The following is a 10,866-nucleotide window of genomic DNA, read 5'->3' on the forward strand; positions in this document are numbered from 1 at the left end:
CAAGTACAAATAATACAATTATTTTTTATTTACTTTATTATTAGTATTCGTATTACTAATTTTATAATATAATGAATATTAAAAATATAAAATATAACAAAATTATACATAATATTATAATGCAACCGAAAAAATTATAATTACATTAATAAAACATAAATAATACAATTAAAATATAAAAAATTATTGAAATTATCTTTTCAAATGTGGTTGTACTGAATTTGTAATTAAATCAGCGAGCGATGTTTAATATATGCAATAAATTACAAACATTATCAGAAATATTATACAAAAAAAATCAATATAGAAAGAAAAAACAGATATTCGACTGAGACTCGGCGCAATTCTCCCAAATTCTGATACTCAACACAATTCTCCCAAATCAAATTCTGAATTACTGAGACTCGACGCAATTCTGTAAAATTCTGAAATTCGACAGAATTCCCTCAAATCAAATTACAAATTCTGATAATCACATGATCGACGCAATTTATAAAGGGAAAAGAGTCACGGATTCTAAAAATTGTAACTAACAAAAAATACCAAGGAGCGAAGAAAAAAATAAATAGTTGCGTAGGAAGAATGCCGAATATTTGCGCCGAATGATTGATGAAAAAATATTTGCGCCAAAGATCGATGAAAGAATGCCAAATACTTGGTGCAATTTATAGGGAGGAAAAGAGGTCACGGATGTCACGGATTCAATGAATCCGTGACAGGCTGTCCCAGATTCAGTTGAATTAGTCTTTTTTGCCACATCGTGTATAACCAGAATCGAACCCCCTGCTGCTATCGGGCAGTGGAGAATGCAATACATCTGTGACACAATTTCTTTTTTTTTTTTTTTTTANGCAAAATTCTGAATCCGGAGTTTGCATGCACGGAATGCAATATTTTATTACATAAATTTTAAAAATATATTATTTTAAAAAAAAAAACCCCAGTTGTTGGGTCCGGTAATTCCTTTTTAAATTATTTTTTATTCAAAATTCAAATCGGATATATCGGATTCCTAACGGAACCGGTTTCAAACGATTTTTTGATAAAAAAAATGGTTCACCCCATTCAAAAATAGGTTCCGGGCGAACCGGTTTCGCTTCCGAACTCAATTGTTCGGTTCCGATCTCGTTCTAATCCGGTTTCGGGTCAAACTCATCCGCTAACCATGCCTACTCAGTGATAACATTTGAAAATATAGGGACTATAGGACTACGTGTTATTTACAATACTATTAAGATAAATCCAAACGACGATTTTATATATTTAACGAAATATTTTGGGCGAAATGAAATAAATATAAATTGCTACAATTCAGAGTTCACACGTCTCTGCCTTCTTCGTCGTCACCTTTTATACCCTTGTGCATCGATACATTTCGCTGTAAGTTTTCATTTTTCGGCTCGCATTCTTCGATTATGTCTGAATTGAGTGCTACTTCTCCTGCTTACGGTACTGTTAAATTTACCAGTTCCGAATGCACATTAAAGCGTCTGTGTTTTTTTTTTTTTAAATGTTGCTGAAATTTGTTGTAGTTTGAAGTATTGATTGTTTGAGAATGTATGCAGCGATGAGTTTCGCGAGGAAGGAATATGAGTTTTTGAAGGAGATCGGGATCGGCCCGACGAATTTGGGGGCTTATGTTAATGGCGTATGGCAAGGGAATGGGCCGGTGGTTTCGTCTGTAAATCCTTCTGATAATCAAGTCAGCTAACGATTGATTTTCTTCTTCTTCTTTTTTTGGTAGCTGGATGTGTTGATGAATTAGTGGTGGTTTTGGTGGTTAATCACCAGTCTGCATGCGAGAACTATTCGAGTGTGATAAAATTTGGGCATTAATGTATCGCTTTAAATCGATTGTGATTAGCTATTTTATTTTGGGAAAAAGTGAATTTGATGTTGATGCTCGAGGAGGATTTTTTTGTGTAGCGGAATTATGGATATGCTCGAACTTGTGATTTGAAATTTTTTTTTATTGTTATATTTTTAGTGATGAAACTATCTAAACAGAAATTTTGTTAGGTTTTAAGGATATTTTTTTCACTTGATGACAGTGATGGCATGTGCTTAGGTATTTCTTTTTCGGATAAAGTTACATATGATAAACTTTTGCTTGGTTGATGTAGACAATTGCTGAAGTTGCCGAAGCATCTCTTCAAGACTACGAGGAAGCCACGCAAGCATGTGACCAGGCCACCAAGATATGGATGCAGGTTTTTTATTATTTCTCTATAGTGCTTGATGATCCAAAGACTCAAAGCTGTGTTTGAATATTATTGATTTTTGTTAACCTAGAAAATCGAATGGTTATATTTCTGTCTCATCGTGTCAGATTCCAGCACCTAAAAGAGGTGAAATAGTGAGGCAGATCGGTGATGCACTGAGAACCAAGCTTCATCCCCTCGGCTGCCTTGTTTCTCTTGAGATGGGAAAAATATTGGCAGAAGGAATAGGGGAAGTTCAGGTATGTGATGCCATCAGGCTTTGGTTAAGATCTTCTGTTTCCTTAATAATTAGACATGATTAATTATGTTAAACTTTGAGCATTATATACACTGCGCCAATCTCTTAATGATGAAGTATGGAAACACGTGCGTTTCATTAATTCTAATTAAATGAAGATGTGATTAATGGTTCCAGAAATTTGTTGCAGCTTAATAACATTCAGAACATGTAAAACCACTAGCTATATATGATTTGATGTCAGAGCTTCAAGAGGCAATGTATGAATTATACAGTTGTAAAGGAAAAAAGTTAACTGATTTGCTTGCGTGTTAGAAATGGGCTTGCCATTGTCAAGGATCGATTATTTTCCTTTTTTTAACTACCCAATCCATGCTCCCTGCTGCCACTGAATAAATTTTGTCACTTTTGGTTACGCTCAGTCTGCAAATCATTTGTTACCTTTTGAACTTGCTGAGGTCTCAAAATGCTTAAATCACGTTGTTTCACGACAAAAAAGTTTCTTTCCTTGCTATGATTTACATTATATAGGAAATATCATCTTTTCAATGTGGAAACCTCCCATAATTGCAATTCATTGTGTTTGCTGTGAGCACGATCTTCACAACCTTTTTTCCATCATACATCACCCCATTGATTCCAACCATATTTACGAGGCACTGATATGGAAAGTAACAAAGCAACGAAACGGACTCCCTGTAGTAAGTGCATGGACTACAAATAATGGCGTTACCAATTGCGCATGCCATTTTCCTGTAACATGGCTCGGAATAGACAGATTATTTATCTATATGCTTTTACAGACGTTGAAGCCGTGACTCTAGAAGTAGTTATGTCTGCTGATATCATCAAATCTATCAAGAAGACCCGAAGCACCCATCATCTCCCTAATCTGAAGCAAAAGGAGATGGAAAAGTTCATGTAACATTAAATTGGTAGAAAGCATTGGGTGAAGTGTTGAACTCCTTTGTTAGTATTGGGGATTGGGACGCATATATCGATTAAAGAATTTATTGTGTTAAGCTTTTGATTTCCTTGTTAAAATTAACTATGGTAATCTAGAGTCTGGTCCATGATACAAAACCTGAATATGACCTCCTGTGTTAGCCAATAAACTAGCAGGATTTTCATAAGTTTGATGAGTTATTCTTAAATTAACTTACACATTGTCCTTGTGCTTCTGTCATGATCATTACTGTATTAGAGTAGCCCTTTGAAATGAAAAATTCAGAGGTTTACATTATTGAATAATATTTGGGGTTGGTGAGGATTTATTTTTGTTCTGTATTCAAAATGTCTGAAATAGAAAAATTATCCGCATAATTTGTCCGTAAAATTGTATCTCAGTTGCATTTTTCAGGATCATTACCTTGGGGTATTTTTTTATTAACTTCCAAAAACGAACGAGATCACATGTTTAATGCTTTCTCATATCAAAGCAATGTTATCCCAGGAAATAATAGATATGTGTGACTTTGCTGTGGGATTAAGTCGCCAGCTGAATGGATCAGTAATACCTTCAGAGCGTAAGCACAACCCTTCATTTCTTCATTTATCAGCTAAATTTGATCTACTCTGTGTGTGTCCGTTGTGCTTAATTACTTCTAATTACAACGTTTGCTTTCTTGGCAGGGCCAAATCATATGATGCTGGAGGTATGCAAAAAATTGTTGACACGGACTTCCAGGTTCAAAATCTTAAGTCCGTCAGAATACATAGTGATATCTAATATTTTACATGCATTCAATCAACAGATATGGAATCCTTTAGGCATAGTCGGTGTTATCACAGCTTTCAACTTTCCCTGTGCTGTGCTTGGTACGTGCATCAGGACTAATATTTATAGCAATAATTATTAGATATGTAGTTAGGCAGAGGCGGGCTTGAATTCTTTTTCCACCTTGTATTAAAAACCTAGTTGCTTTTGGTTTTGATTTAGTTAATTATGTTAAAATCGTAAAGTTTTCATTTGGTGTCTAATGCAGGATGGAATGCATGCCTTGCTCTAGTCTGTGGAAACTCAGTTGTCTGGTGAGTCCTTTGCTCACTACTTCTAAGAGACATAATATTCAAAATTATGTAACAGATATTATATGACTTATGCTTAAAATGTTCCATAAATGATTTTCTTTTGGTTTGATGATATTTTTTTGTGGTATGTTCTATGTCTTCTCAAACAAAGTACCTGTTTATCCGGGAGAAAAAAAAATATCTCAGTTTTTAGACTGAATCCTTGTCCAATCTTCAGTTCTCCTCCTCTTTCAAACACTGTGCAACCTCTATTTTCTCCCTACTGTTCGTTCTTTTAGCTGAGTGAGCCAAAAATTATAGTTTTAAAGTCTTGTCATTGAATGAAGGAAGGGCGCTCCATCAACACCTTTGATTACCATAGCAATGACAAAGATAATTGCTGGTGTTTTAGAGAAGAACAATTTGCCTGGGGCAATTTTCACAGCATTTTGCGGAGGTGCTGAAATTGGTCAAGCTATAGCTAAAGATCCACGAATTCCTCTTGTTTCTTTCACTGGGAGTTCAAAGGTAATATGGTCTAGTACCTGTATTGTGTAGTTGTTACTACTGTGCAAGAAATATTCGAGCTTGTTTTTTTTTAAGTCGGGGTATAGACACGCTTGCAGTGTAATAAAATCTCAAAATTATATTGTATCTAATCACGCTTCTTTTATATCTTCCTGGGTAGAAAGTTCTGTTGTATTTTACTTTGCGGCGGTAATTTTCACTATGATTTTGCTTTTGTAGTTTATTCCTTCAACTTTTAAGCTAGAACTATGGTGAAATTTCTTCTTGAGTTTTCCAGGATACTTTATCAGAATATTCAAGTGTCTGTACATGTTACATGGCAGGCAGGTTCAGTGGCTGCGCTTACATCCTTGATTATTTTTTATGTGCTGGTTTCAGGTGGGTCTAATGGTCCAACAAACAGTAAATCAAAGATATGGCAAATGCCTGCTCGAACTCAGCGGGAATAACGCTATCATTGTCATGGACGATGCTGATATTGACCTTGCTGTTCCATCGATTTTGTTTGCTGCTGTTGGTACTGCTGGTCAGCGATGCACAACGTGCCGTAGACTGGTATTCTAAAATATTTTAGTCTTCTGTGCAGTGTTTCTGTAGAAACTTGTAAGGTAAATGTGCTAATTTTTTCACACCACTGTAAAAAATGAAGCTTCTCCACGAGAGTATTTATCAGAAAGTACTTGACCGATTACTTGATGTATACAAACAAGCCAAGATTGGAAATCCTTTAGAGAAGGGCACCTTAGTTGGGCCACTACATACACCTTCTTCAAAGGAGCATTTTGTAAAGGGAATACAGAAAATCAAGTCTCAGGTTTGTGCTCTCTCTTGAAGATCTTTTCATTGACTTGGTTAATCCCTTGGCGCTTCTAATTGTTTAATCAACTTGATGTTTTTATTTTTTTGCTTTTTATTGAATCTCGTTTCCCTTGGTTCTTCTCCCATGGAGAGTAGACTAGGGTTTGTAGCCAACTGTATTCTAGTAAATAGTTAGAAACTTTTACCATTTGCACGCTTTCTATTAATTTTTCACCATGTTTCCTCTTATAATTTATTCAGCAAGAGTGTAATTACAGCATTGCTGATACTTTTTGAGTTGTATGTACCACTTAACATCACAAAGTTTCTGAGGGTTTTCTGGGTAAGATCAATCTGTAAAAGCTAATATGCTGTATTCTTCTTTTCAGATAATTAGCTATGGCTTAAATAAAATCTACAATAACATAAATTTGTTTATCCAGTTATTTACTTGGACAATTCACATGCTGCTTGAGTTATAAAGCTGTTGGCGATGTCAAATGAAGAAAATATAGATTTTGAATTTCTAATAAAGTATGTAAAGGAGCATATTAACTAACTGTTGGTAAATAAATTAGTGATAACAAACTTTTGCTCGGACTTGTTTCCAGAAGAAGATAAAGGATTCGTTCTTGTGTGGTAGTCATATACTGGCTGGGAAAGATGGCCTTGGTGCACTAAATTTCACCAACAGCGACTAACTTCTATGTTCTTAGCATTTCTATTTATTTTATAACTTGACCAAGTCCTGATAAATTGTTCCAGGGAGGAAAAATCATAGCCGGTGGATCTGTCATAGAATCCAAAGGAAATTTTGTGCAGCCAACTGTAGTTGAAATATCTCCTGATGCCAATGTTGTTAAGGAAGAATTGTTCGGCCCAGTTCTTTATGTCATGAAGTTCAAGGTATCTACAAATTCAAAGTTCTACTACTTGTCTGAAAGTCGCCAGCTGAGTTACACAACAGTTCACGTGGTTTGTAATTTTTGTAGACTTTGAAGGAAGCAATTGAAATAAACAATTCGGTACCTCAGGGTCTGAGTAGCTCCATCTTCACTCGCAGACCCGAGATTTTATTCAAATGGATCGGGTAAGTGATTAAACTGCTTCAAGAAATCATCGCTTCCCTTCTTGTATATTTTCATCAGTTTTCGATAATAACCCTGGTAGATGGCTAGGATTTGAAAACTGACATTTTATTACAATATTCTTTGTAACATTTAGTTTATGATCGCAAGCAGTTGTGAATTTGTTATTTATGAAATCATAATTTCACCTGCATAAATTTGATTCAGTCCTCAAGGAAGCGATTGTGGAATTGTAAACGTTAATATTCCAACCAATGGTGCTGAAATCGGCGGTGCTTTTGGTGGAGAGAAAGCTACTGGAGGTGGGCGTGAAGCTGGAAGCGACTCATGGAAACAATATATGAGGCGATCAACTTGGTAAACCCCCTACCTCTTTAATATTTTCTACATTAAAGCAAAAATGTTCAAGATTTTGAAATGAATTTTAATTCAAATTCTCCCTCTCTTCCGGCACAAGCACAAGTGGGGATTTGTGATTATAAATCTCCCCGTCAGCTAGTGGAACATTTGAAGCTTAGATATGATTTGGATTTGAAGGGAGGTGACAAAAATTTTAATTGATATTGTTGACATCCCATCGAAATAGGTCGGATTCAAATTTTGGAAGAAAAAAAAGTAATCGAAATGTAGTTCTTATTTACAATTTTACTTATCATCGTTAGAATAAATTCACGGGCTCGGGGGGATATAGCTCAGTTGGTAGAGCTCCACTCTTGCAATCGGGTCGTTGCGATTACGGGTTGAATTTCACATCCAAATTAATGTAATTTGATTGCCTAGCACTCCTATAATTTTGCAGCACCATCAACTACGGGAGTGAACTGCCTTTGGCGCAAGGAATCAACTTTGGGCAGTGTTAAATCGTCAAATTTTCTTGCTGGAAGTTGTGCTCTCTAAATTCTATTTTAAATAATTTAGATGATTATTATTTTAAAAATAAAGTGAATTTCGTTTCATGAATAGCTCCTGCATGGTAATTTTCACTAGCAGCTCCCAATTCTGGATAATTAAATTGCTTAGATTTTTCACAGCGGTTTGAGATACGCGAAAAAGTATCTATTTGAAAGGAAACACACTTCAAAAAGGCTCTCACACGACGGTGTTCTATTTAAGTTGTGAGTCCATGTGGTACACTTTTTTTCCTTTGCCAATTTGAGAGGATAAAGCTCATACTTTTTTTTTTAAAAAAAAAATTAATAATAGTTAAATTTCAAATTTTTATTATTTGGGAGTTCCTTCTTGTTAAGTTTATTGAAGAGTAGATATTTCGTGAGACGTTCTCATAGATGTTTTTTTGTGAGATAAGTCAGTTCGATTTATATTTAATGTGAAACTAATAATTTTAGCAAAAATAATAATATTTTTCATGAATCGGATCAGATTGGAGTTTTGTCTAATAAAATTGACGCGTTAGATTATTTGAAATGAATTTTAGTCTCATAAAATTTACACATGAGATTACTTCATCGCATATTACGAATAGATCCTATGATAGTTTTCAATTGTATGGATACAAATCGGTACTCCTAAAATCTAGGTCGAAATTAAGAGCTCACGTTCTGATTTAGAGTGTTTTTTGGTAAGCTCGGAAATTTTAAATTTAATTTGTTTGATTTTCTATTTAAATTCAATGTTTATTTTTAATTTAAAAGAATTATTTGCAATATATGTTAATAAGATTATTGAATATTAAATATAACCCATGTAAGGGCATTTTTCATGTCAATATATTTTGACTTTAACAAGCTTAAGTTATTCTTTAAATATAATATAGAGTATTTATAATCACAATTTATCCTCCTAATGACTCAAAGATTTCAATAATAAACTTTCATAATTGCATGCATACATACTATCGATGTCATTTAAAATATTGATGTTCAATTTATAAAGCTTATCAATCAAAGAACCAATACTAATATTATTTGAATTTCGAAAAAAATGAAAATTTTAATTTCCACGTAGATAAAAGAATAACTTGATTTGTTTGAACATAAAACTAAAATCAAATTTTATTTAAAAACGGTGCAACAAATGTTTTTCGAATCATTTCAACTTGATTGCTTTTAGTTGAGACACATGATTTGACATTTCCATTATGTTGAGATAAGTTTAGTCAGAATAGTACTTGTCTCGACCTTTTTATTTGCCACTAAACGATCTGCTATTTGAGTGAGAAACTTTTTGACATATTTTTCTTCAAGAATTGCACCCCTTATAGTATCTGGAATGGAGTGTTTCATAATCATCACACTCATGCGATTTGATTACTCTCACTTTTCCAAAAAATCATTTTGATCAGGAGTGCTTGCACTGGTCAAAAGTGCGGGGCTGTCTTCCCTTAGTGTATAGTCCAAATCCATGCCAATGAGCAATATCATAACATGCTCTTGTCATTCCTTGAAGCTTGAACCATTAAGTTCTAGATTGTTGTTTAGATTGGTAGATTTACAAGATGCTATAACAAAATAGAATAAAAAAAAACTCACAATAAATTATAGTCCATGCATATATCTAAGTTATATACATCTCGAAAAATATACGCATGCAAGTGGTGGGCCCATAAAAAACCTAGCACAAGATTGATATTTAGTCTTTGAACATACATAACAATTTGTAAGCGGTATACTAAAATATCAAGTTATTAAATATTGATAACAAATCCAGCAAACAATATGTCTTTCTTTGAACCGACAATTGCATGCATGGATAAATTTAAAATTATCATACATCGGGGTATGGTTTGTGGAACTATGGTCGGTTGATTGGCCTCACCCCTGGGCCCTACAGCTCTTGGATGACATCACGTACACTCTCGAAGTCCAAGACTGGAATTTGTCGTAATGGCTACGGGGAATAATTTGCCCCACGAGTGCCCGAACTTGGAACTGAATATCTATGTATTCCCCCATCAACATACATCCCCGGATGCATGTTAGGAGATGTCACAACAAACATATTCCCTGCTACTTGTTTACCATTACTGTAACTTTTGCGTTTCGGACCCAAAGCATCTTCCCTCCTATGTCTTTCCATCCCCAACAGACCCCTGAGTCGGTAATTCCTCCAAACGGCGATTTTCACCTGCTTGAGAACTCCCTGACCCCTGACCTTGGTCTTCTGACAGCTTAGTTCCAGTTTCCTTAGCTTTATCATCTTCTGGTGATTTATTCTCTTCCTTCGAAGACTTCCTCCATTCCCTTATTTCTGCCATAAAGTCCATCATAACAGCAGTAAAGGCTTTGGTCATTTCGTTGAGATCACCGCAAATATTTTTCTCCATGGACAACATAATTTTTGTTGGAAGTCCCTCACCACCAGAAAATGAAATTCGTTCCCTCACAGCCTCTTCTTCGAACCTGTGTACCAATCGTTCCACAGATTTTCCATCTGCCTCAGTATCTTTTCCTTTGATGGAGGAATTCTTTCATGTTTCTTAGTACGCTTTGGAGGCATTGCGTCCTACTGGGCGTGCCAATTTGTTTCTCACGAAACTTGCGGGACGTGCTAGGCACGTGATGGAATGATCCGACTTCTTTGTTAAGCGTTGTGCGTCTTGATTCGACCGTTAGTTCTAATTCTCTCGGTATGGCTTCAGAGCAAAAAATATAAAATAAGGAATGTGATGAAATTGTGGAGAAAATCCATGAAAAACATCAAATTTAATTACGTTGTTATGAATTTGAACAACATTATCACAAAAAAGTTGGAGGAATATGCAAAATCTGAAGTAACTAAAATACTGGAAATTGGAGAAAAATACAGATGAACTATTGAGATGAATTTTAAAAAGCTTTGCTGCTGCTTTTGTTGGATGCGTTGTTGTGTATTTTCTGATGTTTCTGTCTTCTTTTTGTTTAATTATCCAAAGCAGTTTTGCCATCTTCCATGATCACTGGACATGGGTCGTGTCTCATCTTCCTCAACTTCCTCGATAATTCGTGGACCAAGCCCTCAACCGCTCAATTATTTTGACTTGATG

The 10,866-nt window shown here is 34.9% G+C and overlaps 1 protein-coding gene and 1 long non-coding RNA gene across 3 annotated transcripts; both read left to right on the top strand.

The window, feature by feature from the left end:
- The first annotated feature begins 1,235 nt into the window (after positions 1 to 1,235).
- LOC140986367 (aldehyde dehydrogenase family 7 member B4) lies at positions 1,236 to 7,910 on the top strand. 2 transcript variants are annotated; one of them, XM_073454581.1, is made up of 15 exons: positions 1,236 to 1,380; positions 1,566 to 1,702; positions 2,124 to 2,210; positions 2,330 to 2,461; positions 3,914 to 3,986; positions 4,093 to 4,115; positions 4,215 to 4,278; positions 4,446 to 4,491; positions 4,818 to 4,998; positions 5,377 to 5,553; positions 5,648 to 5,812; positions 6,562 to 6,702; positions 6,789 to 6,886; positions 7,092 to 7,241; positions 7,684 to 7,910. In XM_073454581.1, the coding sequence occupies exons 2-15, from the start codon at positions 1,568 to 1,570 to the stop codon at positions 7,742 to 7,744; spliced, it is 1,533 nt and encodes a 510-aa protein (XP_073310682.1). In that variant the 5' UTR covers positions 1,236 to 1,380; positions 1,566 to 1,567; the 3' UTR covers positions 7,745 to 7,910. The 2 variants fall into 2 exon arrangements, with proteins under 2 accessions (XP_073310682.1, XP_073310683.1); XM_073454582.1 differs by having other exon boundaries at positions 1,300 to 1,449.
- LOC140986368 (uncharacterized) lies at positions 2,468 to 3,650 on the top strand. Its single transcript, XR_012176931.1, has 2 exons — positions 2,468 to 3,161; positions 3,264 to 3,650. It is a non-coding gene; the product is annotated as an uncharacterized lncRNA (long non-coding RNA).
- Positions 7,911 to 10,866: the final 2,956 nt, after the last annotated feature.

This window comes from Primulina huaijiensis, chromosome 10, assembly GCF_012295235.1.
Source record: "Primulina huaijiensis isolate GDHJ02 chromosome 10, ASM1229523v2, whole genome shotgun sequence".
Classification (NCBI taxonomy): Eukaryota; Viridiplantae; Streptophyta; class Magnoliopsida; order Lamiales; family Gesneriaceae; genus Primulina; species Primulina huaijiensis.

Excerpts from the sequence above, each read along its gene's own strand:
- LOC140986367 (XM_073454582.1), top strand. The coding sequence starts at position 1,416 with ATGTCTGAATTGAGTGCTACTTCTCCTGCTTACG. Across the intron at positions 3,987-4,092 it reads ATCAGTAATACCTTCAGAGC|GGCCAAATCATATGATGCTG; the intron begins GTAAGCACAACC and ends CTTTCTTGGCAG. Across the intron at positions 5,813-6,561 it reads TACAGAAAATCAAGTCTCAG|GGAGGAAAAATCATAGCCGG; the intron begins GTTTGTGCTCTC and ends AAATTGTTCCAG.